Source organism: Desmodus rotundus, chromosome 7 (genome assembly GCF_022682495.2).
Source record: "Desmodus rotundus isolate HL8 chromosome 7, HLdesRot8A.1, whole genome shotgun sequence".
NCBI classification, from domain to species: domain Eukaryota; kingdom Metazoa; phylum Chordata; class Mammalia; order Chiroptera; family Phyllostomidae; genus Desmodus; species Desmodus rotundus.
Genome location: NC_071393.1, coordinates 131,627,661 through 131,644,551, shown reverse-complemented (window position 1 = coordinate 131,644,551; position 16,891 = coordinate 131,627,661). Strand labels below are relative to the sequence as shown.

Genomic DNA, 16,891 nt, shown 5'->3' with positions numbered 1-16,891 from the left:
GACACAAAGGAAAGGGGCAGGGCCACTCGCTCAGAGTAAACACTCCGGAGGATGGGACAGCTGGGACTGGATTAACATGAACCACCTTCTTCTCTGCCTCCCTAGCGCTCGCTCACGTGGAAACCAAATACTAGTGGTGTGAGCTATCAATTACCATTAGGCTGCTGCTACTGGGGTAAGTTAACCAGAAAGAAAGTTTCTAAAGTTAACCACGGCCGATTCTTCTGCAAATCTTCACTTAGACCTGTACCACATAAACTTTAAGTAGAACCAATCATACCACTTAAAAAACAAAAGACGACAAGTCACTCAAAAGAAACCAGCCAACTGTGGAATTGTGCTGCTGTTGTTTTTTATTGTGTTTTCAATGGAGAAATACATCATCTGTTTACAAAATAGCTCTTGAAAAATACAAGGAGTACAGATACTATAAAACAAAGCAAACTCCAGTCATGGGACACCACATACATCATGCGAAAGCAACAGTCTGATCTCCAGGTTATGAAAACTAGAATTAAAAAGTCACTACACAGAAAAGGTCCAAGTCTCCAGCTTGGCAAAACTTGGGTGCAGTTACATGAAAGGTTTAATCAACTGAATTTTTCCCCAATGTGTAAACAAAATGACAAGACTAAATCTGTGCCTGGCAATTTCAGTCTAACTCTGAAGCTACACAAAACACGCAGACACCTTGTACACTTCACCTGTTAGTATGACCGCTTTTCCGTAGGTGGGGGGAGGAGGGCAAGGAGGCTGTGCAGAGCAAAGATGTGGGGAGGAGAGGTGGTGTACGCTGGACATTACGAAGCGTGGTGAAAAGAAAGCCTCAATTAATGCAGAGCCTGAGGGGGAAAGACTGCACTCCAGCTGTGGAAAATTAATGCAGGACAGGGGAAGGGTTACGCAGCTGCAGTTACCAGGGACAGAAATGCGCATGTGACAGAAGGGAGCACACGCGGGGCTCGTGGAGCATGCTCATCGGAAAGACCGGTTAGGTTTGCTTTGTCCAGAGAGGGTAAGTTTATCAACATCTGGCATCCCTCAGAGTTCGTGAAGACGGAGGTGCTGCTGCTGCATTCTGAGGAGTTATTTTCTTCAAAGGAAAGAGTTCCTACTCCGCTGACGGGATAAAGCGAAATGGAAAGGAGTAGAGAGAGCTGACTAGATGTCAAGCGCCTTGCTAGAAATGGTTTTTTAAATGTTTCTACACGTAAAGTTTGCTGACAAATTTTGGTCAACCATTTAAAAGTAAAAATTCGTTTAAAATTCTTGGAGAAAATGCCTTTTTGCCCACATTTTTAAAACTGAAAAAATCAACTTTGCTACCGACAGGAGTTCTGTGGAGTGTACAAAACTCCTCCTATGCAGAGACCCCACGGCCACCCCAGAGAGACGTCATGTTCCCAGGCATCACCTCCGTCGTCCTCAAGCCTCAGCCGCGGGCCCAGCACCGAGCGGTGCGTGCCGCTGGTCTCACACCACGGCTTAGGAAAACACGGGCATTTTGTTTTGTATGAAGTCACCCTACCTTGTGCATACAAGCAGAAAGGGAAAAAGAAGAGCAAGGAGGAGGGAGCAAAAAGCTTTGTTTCAAAGACAACAGATTGAAGGCAAAAGAATATGGAGCTTTAATAAGCTCAAAGAAAAATGTTTGCTGGCTGATCGCTGATTTATATGCACTCTAAACAATTCTATAAATAAAACCAATATATCATTTCTTAATCATGACCCCATCAAACCAAGAGTTTCCTAATTATTCTTTCGATGTTAAATATACACCCTAGAACTGCCGGTTCACTTGGAAGGGCGACAGCTGCCTCCCAGGGACTTGAACTAGATGGCCTCTGAGCCCCTCTCTGAAGCACAGCAGTACACCTGCACAATGGTCTCCAATTTGAAGACTAAAGGGAAAGGAAATTCTTCAAGAAAAAATGAAACTCCATCAGGCTGAAAATCTAAAATTAGTTCTACTTTCTAATTAAAAAAAAAAAAAACATAAAAGTGCATCGTCAGAATAAGGAGTTCTTATGCCAGTTTGTATCGCAAATTTTTCAAACAATGCATCAAACACAAACCCAATCCAGGTGTCGATTATGGATACAAATAGAGCTTGAGGGGTTTTTTTTTTTTTGCTTTTTTTTTAAAGGCAGTAATTTTTTGAAATAGTTAATGCAACTGTTGCTAACACAATAATAATAGTACTCCTGGCTTCACATACTAACCTGGACTTCCGATCAAGTGCTGGTTAGCCCAGTAAGGGAGGCCACAAAAACCCTAAGTCCATTCTCAGCCATGTCTAGTCCCGGACCCTCCATTCTCCTTTTTTAGGGTTTGAAGACAACAGGTGGAGTTGGCAGATATTGTTTATGGACCCCTGAGGTTGTTTTTACCGATTCAATCTCAGTTTTATTGAATTCTTGATAACAGGAATAGGATTTGCAGGGAGAGCAGGGATATCAGAAAGGTCTGTACTGGATGTTTTCTGAGAACAAAAGCAAAGAACACAACGTTGTTCAAAGCACTGTAACGGCACAATGAGACTTACTTCCCCACTGCTTTACTCCTAAGAACGGGGCGGGACCTTACCATGAGAAGTATTAAAAATTTAAAGAAAAATGTTCTAAAATGATGTCAAAATGGAGTGCAAACAAATATGATGTACTATGAGATTATTTCTTCTACACTTGTAGAAACATTTTACCAATATATAGAAAACTGGTAAGTAATTTCAAATACAGCTTTTACAGACCCCCTTCTCTAAGAATCACCTATCATGTAATTTTTAAGTTCATACTGAACTATTTTCACTTGTAAGAACACCAACGGCTGTAGTACTGACTGGTACTGGAGCGCCCCCATGTGGGGGAATATTTGAAGTTCACCTTACACACAGGATAGGAGCAGCAATTATCAGTAAATTTATTATTTTCTGACCCTGTAAATTATAAAATTAAATCTACACAACTTAGCAATAATTTAATTACCCTAAATTTCAGGGAAGTCTCATGATAAAAGTAAATTAAATCACAAGCCTTCTTTAACATTCAAGAACATAAGAGATGAATTTTTAAACGTTTTATTACGGGAAATTCCAAAAATACATAAAAGCAGAGAGCATCATATGGTGAGTCCCCATGCATCCATTATCCAGCTTCACCAATTGTCAAATGAAAACCGATCCACTGTCCTCCCACCTCCACTCCCGATTATTCTGAAGCAAATCCCAGAGATCCTATCATTTCATCTGTAAATATTTCAAGTTTATCTTAAAACAGTAAGGATTCTTTGTTAGACACAGCCACAGTATTTACCCCTCCCCAAGAAAACATTCCCCTTATAGCACCAACCATAGGGATGTATTTTTAAAAACCAACACAATCACTTTTATAATGGGGTGGTTTTCCTGTCAATGGCTCTAGGAATCTTTTCATTCTACTTCCTCATAAAAACAGCTACAAGGCCAGCACCCAAGGGTACCAATCACCACAGGGATGCGCTCGGCAAGAGCCCCCGCAGAGTGATGTGGCAAACGATAAGACACGCCGTCGCCACAGCAGGACAGCGCCAGTCCGCTGAACAGGGTGGCCCATGCAGTGGCATCAAGCACAGCATTTCTTGATGTCCTTTCAGTTACCCCCCCAAACACGCTTTCATTAGATAAAGGTTGTAAAAATAGAGGACATTCCCGAACAGTAGACATATATTTAGAATATCCTTAGGGACTGTGACACAGGTTAACAGCCAGCAGAACCGCATTTTAGAAGGACCACATTGAAATGACTCTGAGCCGCAGAGCAGCAAACATCACTGAGTCAGCTCGGCAGCGACCGCAGCAGTTATCTCAGTGATTTCGTGGGCTTAGCCAGTGTAACTTCTGCTTAAAGAAAGTATTTACTTTGTGTCAGAGTTTGACCTAGACTTTGGAATATACTCAATTTGAATGAATTCAAGAAGAAAACATTTCACAAACAAATGGAAGTTCGCAAGTCAACGAAAAAGGTTCCAGGTGCCTACTGTCACAAGCAGAATTTCTAGGTCAAATGAAAAAATTATTTTAAAGAACTATAGGTTACAATAAATAACTGAAGATCAGAAATAAGAAACACTTTAAAAATAAAAAGATCACATTAACCTCGCTAAGTCCATAAAGAATGGTTTTTAGCTGCCATCACTCACATTCCCCTTTGACCTACCAATGAGACCCCTCCAGGAGCACGGCAGGCTGCGACCCGTGAGGGCTACGCGACGGGCAATATTCACGTGTAAGGGGGCAGTCGGCCGTCCTGACAGCTCAAACGACAACAACAAAAAGGCTCCATCTGACCCTGTGCTTTATAAACTACACCAAACACATTTATAAGCTAGCAAGTAATTCCGTTAATTCATTAGACCACACTAATCTTAACTTGTATAAAACTCTCCTTGCTTTTCACACTTAGTACCTGAGAGGCCAACAGAGAAGCCGCTGTCTGACCAGTTTCGGATTGAGCTGTGCTTGTCTCTGTATCAAGTTGTTCCTGCGAGACAAAGATGGGGAAAGAGACTTAAAAACCAAATAAATGTAACTGGGTTTGGTGGCTAATAAAGAGTACATATTAGAAAACAGAAAGGATTAAGAAAAAGACTCAACTATAGTACAAAATCATCTAGAAAGCCTTGTTGTAGGTTAGTACCCATTTCATACACACATAAATTTCTATTTGCCTACTTAAATCTTTTAAAGCGTGGTCAAAATATCTCAACTTTCCAACCAGCTCCAATTGGACATTTAAGCAAACAATAATTAAAGACACACACAGGCACATTATGAAACGTTGCCCAGACAATAATTAACAAAATATAAACCCAAGCTCTTAGTTATGTGAAAAAAACAAAGCCTATTTAGTATTATTAAATAAAATTACCAAAGCACCAAATGGCTCCCACGCCTTCAATTTGAAGTACAAAGCCGCTACACCCTCCTTCCTTTTGGTTTCTCTGCCCCTCCTCAACAACCGACATACTGATTCTACTCTATGTTTAATCAGAAAATACAGGCTGAACGAACCATGTCATTCTGCTTTTTAAAAATAGTGCACAAAAAACAACACACACATACTTATACACAAATGAAAATAAGCATAAAAATGTGTATTTCTAGAACAAATACACATACAATAATAAAACAATGAAACACCAATTTTCTCCTCTGAAACGGAAAAGCGTAAAGCAGGATGTAAGGAGCGGAAATGAGGAAGCGCAGTGTTTCTGCAGCACAGCCCAGCAACACGTATCAAGTTTTAAAAGGAAGGATACTATTTGCCTCAGTAATTCCTCCTTAATTAATTTTTCCTAATAAACATAAATGGATGGCAGGTATTTAGCTACAGTTAATACTACAGTGGGAAAGAGCAACTTCCTTTTTTAACAGAAGCAATCTTTAACCATAGGAAACTCACGCAAAAAATGGAAACTGCTTTAAGATAGGATTCTATGCAGCCGTTAGTAGTATTTTCTAGATATAATATGACAAAAATTTTTCTTGATTTACAGAAAGAATAAAGATTTGAAAGCAAAAAGCATTGGCAGTATACACAAACAAAATCTATAAAGATATCAAAACAATACGTGCTACAATAGCAATCATGGGAATCTAGATAATTTGGGGGAAGAAAGGTACGTTAAAAGGATTTATTTAGTACAGATCAGTTTTTGAAAAAAAATGACGTTCCAAGTCTAACAGAGTTCCCATCCTATCTACTTTGTTTCAAGCCCCATGCACCTCAGCTTCTAGCCAGAACCTTCTGCCAAAAACTAGTTCTCCAAATACTCCACACTCTCATCCCAATAATGAGGTGACCTCATCCTGGACTGCCCCAAATCCTACATACCCTTCGAGGACCACCTCAAATACCACGTCTTCCTGTTCTGAAGCCCTACACTATTTCTGCAGTAAGAAAATAACGTCTAATTCCTCTTGCCTCTTACCACCACCATCCTCAGTTACTTTCATTTTCTTTGATGATGTAATTAAGTGTTTCTGCCTCTTCTTTACTTAACTGGAAGTTCTTTAAAGGTGTGGAACATAGCTCACTCATCGCTCTATCCCATTAGGTGCTATTAGATTAGAGGGCATCTAGAAGGGCCTCAAATATTTTGAGGAATTCAATTTCAGCATTGTAAATTAACATTAAAAAGGGACAAACACTTCTCTGAAAACAATAATGAACATAAGCTACTAAACAAAAGACAGTACACTATTTGAGACATTCCTATCACACCGTCTGTCCTCTTAATTGTGTATGTATTCCAAGGCTAAATTCGGTGTACCTTTGTTTCTGTTTTATCATGTCCACTCAAAGCAGGACAGTTAGCATCTTCACTTGTTCCATCCTGTTGTTCAAAAAAAAAAGCTTTATTCTCTAAAACGAAAAATTTAGATTACTTGCCAATCAATGCTTTAATTTATATCATTTTTTAAAATTATGAAATAATTTAACCTGTAGGATCAAGTATGGTCTTAGATTACTGATTCACTTAATTTTTTTCATATTAATAAGTTTAATTCGTATACTAATTTTTAGTATCTGCCAAAATTAAAAAGAACATGACGAAAACTTGGTGATCATCACCACCTAAAGTGCATCCCCTAAAACCTCTAAGTTCATACAATTATTTTTTGTATGAAAGAGAAAAAAAAGTTCCTTAATTAAACAATTTAGACTTGAATTAGTATCACCTGCATTCTGGGAGATTCATTCATATCCCTTCTCTCTCTCCCTCCCTCTCCCTCTCTCATACACACACGATTCTATTAAAAAACAAACAAACAAACAAACAAAACACACACATCCCTTTAACTTTCCCAAAGTTAACTGACCACAGAATGCCCCTGTCCAGTGAGACCTATTAAAATCCTGAATACAAGGTTTCAGAAATGTTCTCTGCAGGTCTTAATTTTTTAATTTATTATAATTTTATTCAAAACAACTCATTTTTGATAAAGAGGAAAAAAAGAAAAGCCAAAAATGGCTGTACTTTCTTATTCCTGCAGTGACTTGTTAATAAGTATCACTTTCATAAGAAAAATAATTTTGACACTAATTTCTCTGCTTTCTTTACTAGGCAGAACTAGAATTTAATTTTAAATGTGGCTCTTAAATAAGGCCTAGAAACCATAGGCTACCTTACAGAGTAGGAGATTATTAATAGCAGTATCAACCAATTCCAATAATAAGAACCTTATTTGTATCCTGCAAACATACTAACTTAAGAAATATGTAGTCATTAAAATCACTCCTGGGCAAATATTTTCTTTAAAAAAAGTTTTTTAATTGATTTTAGATGGGGGTTGAGAGAAAGAGAGAGAGCAAGCACAAATTGCTGTTCCACTTATCCGTGCCTTCCCTGGTCGGTTCTCACGCGCCCTGACCAGGGATCAACCCCACGACCTTGGTGTACGGGGATGAGGCTCTCGCCAACTGAGCCACCCAGCCAGGGCCGACTACTGGGCAAATTTCAATTCTGACTGAATATACGACATTATGAGACTATTGTTAAAACTGGTAAATATGCACGCACACATAAACAGGTATGGCAATAATACCTATAATTCTGTTTTCATTAGTCCTTATTTTTAGAAGTACTTATGATTGAAATGATGTGCCTGGGATCTGCTTGGTAACACTGGGGAGGGGGACAGGTATGTAGATGAAAGGCTGGCAATGAGTTGTTAGCTGCTAAGTGACACAAACCTAACTATTCATTATAATGTTGTACATGTTTTCCGTAAGTGTTAAATGTGTGTGTATCTATCTATCTATCTACATAAATATACATATATAACCCTGGCCAAGGAGCTCAGTGCGTTCCCAGTCAGGACACATACAAGAATCAACCAAAAAATGCCTAAGTAAGTGGAACAATACTGAGGCTTGTCTGCTCTCTCTTCCTCACTGAAAATCAATTAAAAAAATAAAAGAAAATACACATAAGTAAAATATAAACATAGCATTGTTAAGTTTAAAAAATATGTAGGGCAAATTTTTCTATTTTTATTTTACATTCATATTATCCAAATTTATATATATTTGGAAAGCAGAACTAAACTACCTGATAATACCTAAAGCCCTCCTATCTACATACATGTTAGTGTATTATTACTGAATAGTACCCATGTTTCCTTCTGATTTACTACAATTTCTAATACCAAGTACTCATTAACAGAGAATAAAAGACTCCAGTTTAGGACAGCTTCAAAATGAGGCTATTTAGGATATTTATAACAATCTTCTTCCAATTTAGCACTATGATTTAGGCTGGATTCTAATCCTGTCTCTGACTTCCATTAGCTTTATAAATGAAAAAGCCAATGAACCTCAAGTATCTCTTCTAAGGAATCAGATTATTCTAAGAGATAGCCAAGATCCTAAGACCCCTTCTGTATCTTAGAACTCCATTTCTATTAGTCAACTCCATAGAGCTGCCGTAAACAAACCCCGGACTGAGAAACTAAACCCAACCAACAACTGCACGAAAAAAGGGGAGAAAGCCATACTTTTACAGGGCACTTAAAGACACATCAATCAAATGCTAAATAGGGATCTTATTTAGTTACAGATGTGAATAAAGACTTTTAAAAAATCAATGACATAATCAGGGATATTTGGGCACCAACCAGATACTTGATATTAATGAATTATTTACTTTTTTCTAAGTAGGTTACATTTGTTTTGTTTATACTTTTTTTGTAACTGCTACATTTTAGGTAGGAGATTTCAAAATTACTAGTGAAATGGTACGCTGCCTGGACTCTGCATCTACATAATCCAGGTACAGGGAGAAGTGGAGAGGCTGACAAGAACTAAGGGTGTAGGCAATGGCTGAGTTTGCTACACCTGAAGCTGCATGATGGGCACACGAGCACATGAAGTGATTCTCTCGTGTCTACTTAGAATTTTCCACACTAAATTTAGAAACTTTATATTCCTACTGCTTCTCTAAATTAGACAGGAAACATGAGTGTTTTCTACCAAGGTAAGAGCAAATAAAATTACAAATATTGTGCTGGTACACATTTAGTTAGAGTCACAGAGAATCATTCAGAAATTAACCAATTAAGTAAGTAGAATGAGCCCTGGCTGGTGTGGCTCAGTGGACTGAGCACCGGCCCGAGAACCAAAGGGTCACCGGTTCGATTCCCAGTCAGGGCACATGCCCTGGGTTGTAGGCCACGTCCCCAGTTTGGGGTGCGCGGGAGGCAACCACACACTGGTGTTTCTCTCCCTCTTTCTCCCTCCCTTCCCCTCTAAAAATAAATAAATAAAATCTTTGGGGAAAAAAAAGGAAGAAAACAATGATCGGCATCTAGAGTTATACTTCCATATACTTTACTAAGGTAAAAAGAAATGTGAACTCTGAAACGCTATGACAACTCTGAACAAGAATCCATAGACAAAATGTACAATTACACCAAAACCAGTACATTTTTAGGCTAATGCCAACACAATCCAGGAGCACTGGGGCTTTTAATAAAGACTCTGCAAGACTCTGGGTAGCTGCCTCCCCACGACCCCCTGCCTCCAAAAGGTCTTCGTCTAGTATTTGGAAGATGGTGAGAAGCAGATGACTCAGGAAGGGAGGGACTGAGCTAATCTCCTTTGGGTGGTGTTTCTTTAAAAAAAAAAAAAAAAATTAAGTTTTACACAGAAACATAATACACAAAGTTATTTCCTTATTGTGTAAAAAAAAAAGATTCCCAAGCCTACCTCCTAGAGAAGCTCTGATTCAGTGTGTATCTGGAGAAGGCCCTAGGATCTATATTAAGAGGTGGGGGTGGGACGTGGAAAAGTTATTCTGATGCACACCTAGGGTTCAGTATCACTGCCTTTAGAAAGATAATTACACAGTTACAGATGGGTTTTCAGAACACGTGTTTTAAAATAAACTGTGACCATTTTTCATTCACCCTTAGCATCATAAGAATGACAAAATTTACCAAATTATTCATACTTCATTAATAGTGACTACTTCCTAAAACAAAACAACTTCAGTACCTAGGGAACAGAACATTAAAAACTAGAGACAATAACTCTTCACCATTACAGATCAAACACTCCACGACAAAGATTTTTTCCCACATCCTAAAAAAACTTTTGTTATAATGAGTTACGCTCCTAAACAACCAATTCTCAGCCAAAATCGCCGCAAAACTGGTGTTTCGGACTGTCACCTCCGTGGCAGTGGGAATACCTCGCTAGCAGGAAAACGACTCGAGAGTGGCACTGGGGGTCAGTGCAACTGTGTAACAAGGCTACGTCTGTTCTAAGACACACGCTAAAACCAATGTACACTTTTATTGGTTTTCTTAAAACTATTTGAGACTTTGATAAGATAAACCATCCACTACAAAATGGTGAAGTATTGCTAGAAAATTTCCTAAAGGGTTAGAGAAAACAATCATTCAAGTCCCCAAACTAATCTGACTTTGCAACTTGGTCCGTCGTTGTGCAAGAATTCCCTGAGAACCACTCGTACTCACTGCGGAGACTGCAAACCTCCATCTGGATCGCAGAGACACAAAACCGTGTCCAGAAGGCTACTGACGCACCAGCGCACATACCAGACGGTGAGAAGGGCACACTAAACGAGGATGTCTTGTAAGTCCTTGCTAAGTTGTGCTGCAGTCTGGGTGGAGAGGCCCGGCTTGATGGAAGAGGCGGTCAGGGGCAGGGCAGGGCAGGGGGTGGGGGGAGTGCAGAGAAACTAGGGCACTCTAGCACTATCTGCAAGTTCCCTAAAAGCTTCCTCCTCGCTGCTTCTCAATTTTGGCTCACAAAGGTTTTCTTCCACTGGATTTTAAGATAGGCAAGCTGCATTCCCACGGGTAACGAATATATAGATACCTCTTCTGTTCTGGTTTTCTTGGGACTCTCTTCTTTATGAGGTGAGGATCTCCTCTTGACTCCCACTACAGGTGTCGGTATTTTCGTTGCTGCGTTTCCTGAAGGTCGGGGTGACGGGTTTACCAGGCGCGTTGAAGAAACCACTCTGGACACCGCAGGCTTTGGTGGTGACGAAACGGCTGGCTGGGTGGCAGTCTGAGGAATGCTCTCGCTCGGTGCACCTGCGCAGTAAGCATCCATTAGTACGTACAAACTGCATCGCGTCAGCGTCCACTTACAAGTCTTCGTGTCTCTGAATGTGACTGCATTGATAATTCTACACGCCAATGCTAAAATGGCCTTTAAACACTGAATTCAAACCACCTGACAGATAAAGGCACCTTTCCAGATGGAGCCTGAAACCCCATGCGCTGTGAGTCCCCGCAAACCTGTCAAACCGATCTCCTTGCCGCCTGAGCTTTCACCGGAAGTCGCTTGTGGCACAGAAACTTCAGTAGCCTGTATGTTGGTCACAGATGCTGCCGTTACAGCTGGCGCAGGACTGTTTCTGCTATTAAAGAAAAAAAGTTAAAAAGTAAATAGAGAAGTACAAAATTCAATCGCAACACTTAGGTAAAGCTATTTTCTAAAGGAAATGATTGCCGAGGTTTGCTTCCCAGACAGACGCATCAGTAACTGACTCTATTCGGTAAGATGTGACCCCCAACCAAAAGCACACCGACACACTACAGCAGCGCTGCCCTGCAGAGCTCCCGGTGCCCGTCCGTCCCTGCAACAGCCCACCTGGGAGCCACTCTACAGATGCAACAGTGTCAGACACTGAGTATGTGGTTTTATTTAATATTAATTACATGGCAAGCACCACATTTGGCTAGAGACTGCCATATTAAGAACAGATTTTTAAGAACAGTTCTATTTGATTTGAGGTAGAAAAGAATCCTATCAAAAAACATAAATAAGAAAATGATCCGAGAAATGGAAATGTTTCTGTACCCAAATCTAAGCATTCAGGAAACCCTGAAAGCCCACCCAGTGGCCCAGATAAGCGGCAGGCTCTCCAAGGCCAACCCTCCCTCTGTGTCTTGGATCCCACTCCTTCCTGCCATCTTGAGAAACTCCAATCATTCCCCCTTCACTCTCCTCTCTCTTCAACTTTTCTATTTTAAATAAATCCAATACATAAGCACTTAAATAATCTCATTTTTATTACCTCCTGGAAAAAGAGAACAAAAGCAAAGCCCGCTGCTGCTCCTCTCCCCCTCAGCTAAAGCTCACTCTCTGCAGCTGCGAATGACGCCGCCGTGGCAAGCCGGGCAACACTAGAGCGGTTCCAGGGTTTTGGCGCCTATGTGGCATTCACAGAAGAGCCAGAGAGCATTCGGCTTCTCAAAGCTTTGGAGCTAACTGGCACAGCAGGTCCTCAAATGACTCTGTTTCATTCAACGCCATGTCATTTCATTGGAATACTGATGAGAGAGACAGACAGACTCCCGCTGGGGACACCGTCTACGTGCAGTTCAGCACACCCTCCTGGTGTCGGCACGGGGTTGCCCAGGTGCCCTGGGTTCCCCTCACATCTCTCAGATGTGCACGTCAGGGGAACCGGTGTGTCTCAAGTGCCGCGGTCCGAGTGAGTGGGGGTGTGCGTGAGGGGCCCTGTGACGGGAGAGCGTCCCGTCCAGGGGTGGGTCCCACCTTGCATCCTGAGCTGCCAGGATAAGCTCCAGCCACCCACACCCTGAACTGGATTCAGCAGGTTAGAAAAATCACGATCTTGTTTTTATTAATTTTTCTTAAATGTATGTATGGCTCCCTTTATTTCAATGTTTAGTATTAGAATTGTTTGGGGATGTTTTTGAGACCAAAACCACCAGAAATACGCTGCAGGAACTTAACTTGTGTCTGTATCAATTAGCCTATGGTAAAACTGGTTTTGTTATATGTTAAAGTCGCAGTTTCTAAGAACCTATCAACAATGTTAAGTGAGAATTTACTGAATGTGAAAGTAACCGAAGTCAACAGAGCAGGTGATAGCACAAGCCCAAGGAAATGAAGGAGATGGAGGAAAGGCCTGAGGAGAGAGCCCTCAAAGGCACGAACGTCTCATGACTCAGCACAAAAGGCGGGTGAGCAGGGCCACACATGCAGGGAAAACCCTGGAAGAGCTAGCAAAGTGGTCAGTACATAACTGATTGAACTTGAAATCCAGAAGTATTTACTTCTAATATTGAAACTTCTGAAATTACTTAGTACATACACCTATTTTACACACACATTTACAGCGGGGAGTCCGTGAAAGTTTTTATTATTGTATTATTCATATGTATTATAACTGTAAACCTACTTTTGACCACCCCAGTATGTTGCATAAATTCAAAGTACACAAAGGCTTTTATAGAAAGCCCTAAATCTTATTAAAATTTCTGCTTTTACACTAAAAAAATCAAAAATAAAAATCTGGAAGTTAACACTACAAATGGGGAATTGCTCTGAAACTGGAGATTTAGGTGTTGTGTTCGTGCCTGAAGGCTTCAGATTCTGCACCATTAGCCTGAAGACACAGCGCCCATGCCAAGTCCACGACAAGAGGACTGAACCCATCCGCTGTACCTCAGCACTTTCTGTTTCAAGCTCCCCCAAAGAGTCATCTCACCCTGAGCCTTTGCCATTGGTAATACTTTAACAATCCAATTTTTAAAACTGTTTTTTAAAAATTGAAATATAACATGCATTCATAAATGTGATCAAATGTTAAGTATCAACTCATTTACTAACGAGATCAGTATAACCATCACAACTTTTAAAACATGAGCGGCACCCCAAAAGTCTACCATAACAGCTCCCTTTAAAAATTGTTGTTTATCCATCTAAAAAAGTCTACAGGGATATACCATAAAGATTCACAGAAGTTAAATATAAATATGACCTTGGCCTTTTGTGTGCTAATTTTCATTACCACAGCCATATATGTATTTCTTTTGTAATACAGACTTAGCTGCTTTGAATGTTTTTACAGACATTTAATTCTTAAAAAAAGCTTCCCCTAACATAAACCAGCCTGTGTAGATCTTCATTTTTCTTCAGACGATCCCTAGCATTGTTCCCCACACCATGTCTACGTTCCCCTGCGACACAGGTATGAGCGACTCCAGGACAGAAAGGTAACTCTGTCCCTCTTGTCTGTGCTCCTTAGCAACCACAGCACTCACTACAGACAGTGGGTGTCTCAGTACACAAAACTAAAGGGGTTATGGCACTACCATTCACATTCACATAGACTACAAGTATGATGCAGTAGGACAAAAAATTACTCTCTGCAAAACTAAGTTAAATGGACATTTAAAAAATATCACAAGATGAGGTCGCTGGTGAAAGATGGTGGCGAGGTAGGTGGGAGCTGAACCCACTTACTCATGCACCCAACTGGACACCTCGCCAATCTTCTGAACAGCCAACAGAATCCCAGCTTATATGAAGTTTGGAAGCCAAAGATTGCAGAGGACGTTTAAAGACAGATGGTAAGGAGACTGCGGAGGCTGACGGGAAGGTCCCAGGGACCGCCGCTGCCACAGGAGCTTTGGAGGAGAGCCGGAACAGCAACTGTAACTTCGCAGCTCCCTCCCCTCCCAGAGGGAAGCCAGTCCCACACCAGGAGAGACCTGGATGCTTAAAGTCACTGTAGGGATAAAGACGCAGAGGGAGACACACAGCAGGTGTCGTCCCCACCCCCCACCCCCCACTGGGGCTGGGACTGTGGCTGCTGCCTGGGTCAGTACCAGAAAACGTATTACAAGATGAAATGAAAATGATATCCTAAATAGGTGACTTGACAACATCAAGAACACATCTGGTGTGTTTATGAATCCCCACTGCACTTGCACCCCCCAGTTCTCCTTACCCCTGAGAGCTGCCAGAACTGCTCAGTGGACTGGTCTTCATAGCACTAGTGGGTGAAGGCACAGACATGCTGTTGTCACTGTCCACAGACAAGTCGAGGCTGTTCTCATTCAGAGGTGTCAACCGGACACCTTCTGCTGAATGCTGCAATTAATAAAATATTTGATCAACTACATCTGTTATTTTTATCCCATGAACATCTTTTACTTAATTGGTGATTGCTACTAAAATGTGCAAATCAAAATTTGTAGCTTTGGTTATGAAAATCAGAACTGTCATCTGACTATAAAAGGCAGAGATTTGAGAGACACATACTCCTAACTTCTAAGAGGCCGACAATTCAACTACAGTTCTTCTGTGGGAGAAATAAGACAAAGGAATGTTATATTAAACGTACACACTGAATGTAACACACACTGCAAATTAAAATGCACATAAAGACACACGGATCTTGTATCTGAGGGCTTAAACACACACACGTTATTAAAAAAGTCTTTTAGTAATGACATGATGTTAACAGTGAATATCTCTAGCTTGTGGAATTAGAAATAATTGTTTACAGATTTTTAAATTATTGTGTAATAAACAAAATTCCTGTAATTTCAAAAAAATACCAGGAAGTACAATGTAGTGCCACTCCGACTTGTAAACAACAAGCCTCCCCAGAGAAGAGGTCTCCTAGTGCTCTTACTGCAACTCAGGGCTTTAACTTGGTGCATTTAATGGTGTAAATGAGCCTACAGAAAAGAGTATTTTCTGAAAACTAAACCTCACATCCACACGTAAATCCTGATGTTGGCCCTGCTTCTTAAAAAGTAAAGCATTCAAGTATCAGAAAACCAAACAAAGCTAAAAAAACTGTAAGTGGTTCTATGGATGGAAGTTGATTTGTAAAGTGACTTAAAGTTTCGATTTCGGCAATCAGTGCTATTACAATATCAAATTTATGTCTTCAGCGTCTTTTTTCTTTCCAGGATCCTTTCAGCCCCAGTGCTCACTTACCTACGGAAACAATTTAATGGAAGTATTTGCACTGTTGACAGAAACTCCTATCCTGTGTGTGGGCACGTGCGTGCTCTACAGAAACACCACTCGTGCACATAAACAAACACCGATCCAGCGGGAAGGTGAGGTCTGGCCGAAAGGGAAGGCAGCAGAGCGAGATGCCACTTGCTCTGAAGTCTGCTGTGACTCAAATTTCCTAATATTATAATGAGCCTCTTTCCTATCCAAAAAATGCTACCAATCTCACTCTCACCCAGACAAGGATCTGCTAAATAGTTACCTGCATGCCCAGGTAATCAAACACCTGTGAGGTAAAAGGCCACTTGTTAGGGATGACCTATAAATGTGGAAGCTTCACCTGCTTGGACTGCACAGAAAACAGCATTAAGCTGCTTTGCCTCAGTGTCTACGTCTATGGGTCTGTGTCTCTGTTGGCACGAGAGACTTCCGTACTAAGAAATCATAAACATTCTATCACAACTTTCTGGTTGGATACAGACAGACAGAACGTACCACAGAAAGAAATACACACACATGCTTCGCACTGAGACCTAGACCCAATTCACACTCATACCACCTGACCTTGGGCAGTAACCGCTCTGTTTCTTCCACAACACAGACAATACTTATGGGCTTGCTGCATCATTAATAAAATAAAAAACTTGTACTTGGTGCTTTGCAAAAAGCAGTTAATAAAAGGACGCTACTGTAAGAATCCAATGAAAAGATTCATGGACGTAAATTTCTAGGCAGTTGTTATTTATAAAAAGAAGAAAAGTGCTATTTTATGAGTAGAAAGTTGGAAATAATTTAAATTATGTCAGAGGATAGATTTTACCACAATAGCCACACAAATATTAGGCAGCCATTAGTACTTACAAGGTAACTTGCATAGTTAGTCACAATATACAGCGAGCACCAAAAAAGGGTCACAAAATGGTTACCATCAAAAACTTTTTAAAATACCTAATTATATGTGGTTACATATGTGCACTGAATAGTCTATGTAGAAATAAACTAAAATGTTAAGAGTAGCTATTAGTAGGTGATGAGACTATAGTTCAATGTTACTTAATAAACATAATTTTTGGATTAAACAAATTTGA

At 40.5% G+C, this 16,891-nt stretch overlaps 1 protein-coding gene across 2 annotated transcripts in view; it reads right to left on the bottom strand.

The window, feature by feature from the left end:
• Positions 1 to 335: 335 nt before the first annotated feature.
• Positions 336 to 16,891, bottom strand: part of PAPOLA (poly(A) polymerase alpha) — a 60,932-nt gene continuing 44,376 nt past the window's right edge. Inside the window, exons 17-22 of one of the 2 annotated variants that reach the window (XM_024568106.4) lie at positions 14,782 to 14,924; positions 11,312 to 11,433; positions 10,884 to 11,104; positions 6,310 to 6,372; positions 4,443 to 4,517; positions 336 to 2,482 (exon numbers count right to left, since the gene is read on the bottom strand). In XM_024568106.4, coding sequence (XP_024423874.1) covers positions 2,387 to 2,482; positions 4,443 to 4,517; positions 6,310 to 6,372; positions 10,884 to 11,104; positions 11,312 to 11,433; positions 14,782 to 14,924 — 720 coding nt within the window. In that variant the 3' untranslated portion in view covers positions 336 to 2,386. The remainder of the gene's footprint in view (positions 2,483 to 4,442; positions 4,518 to 6,309; positions 6,373 to 10,883; positions 11,105 to 11,311; positions 11,434 to 14,781; positions 14,925 to 16,891) is intronic. The other variant, XM_024568107.4, reaches the window with a different exon arrangement.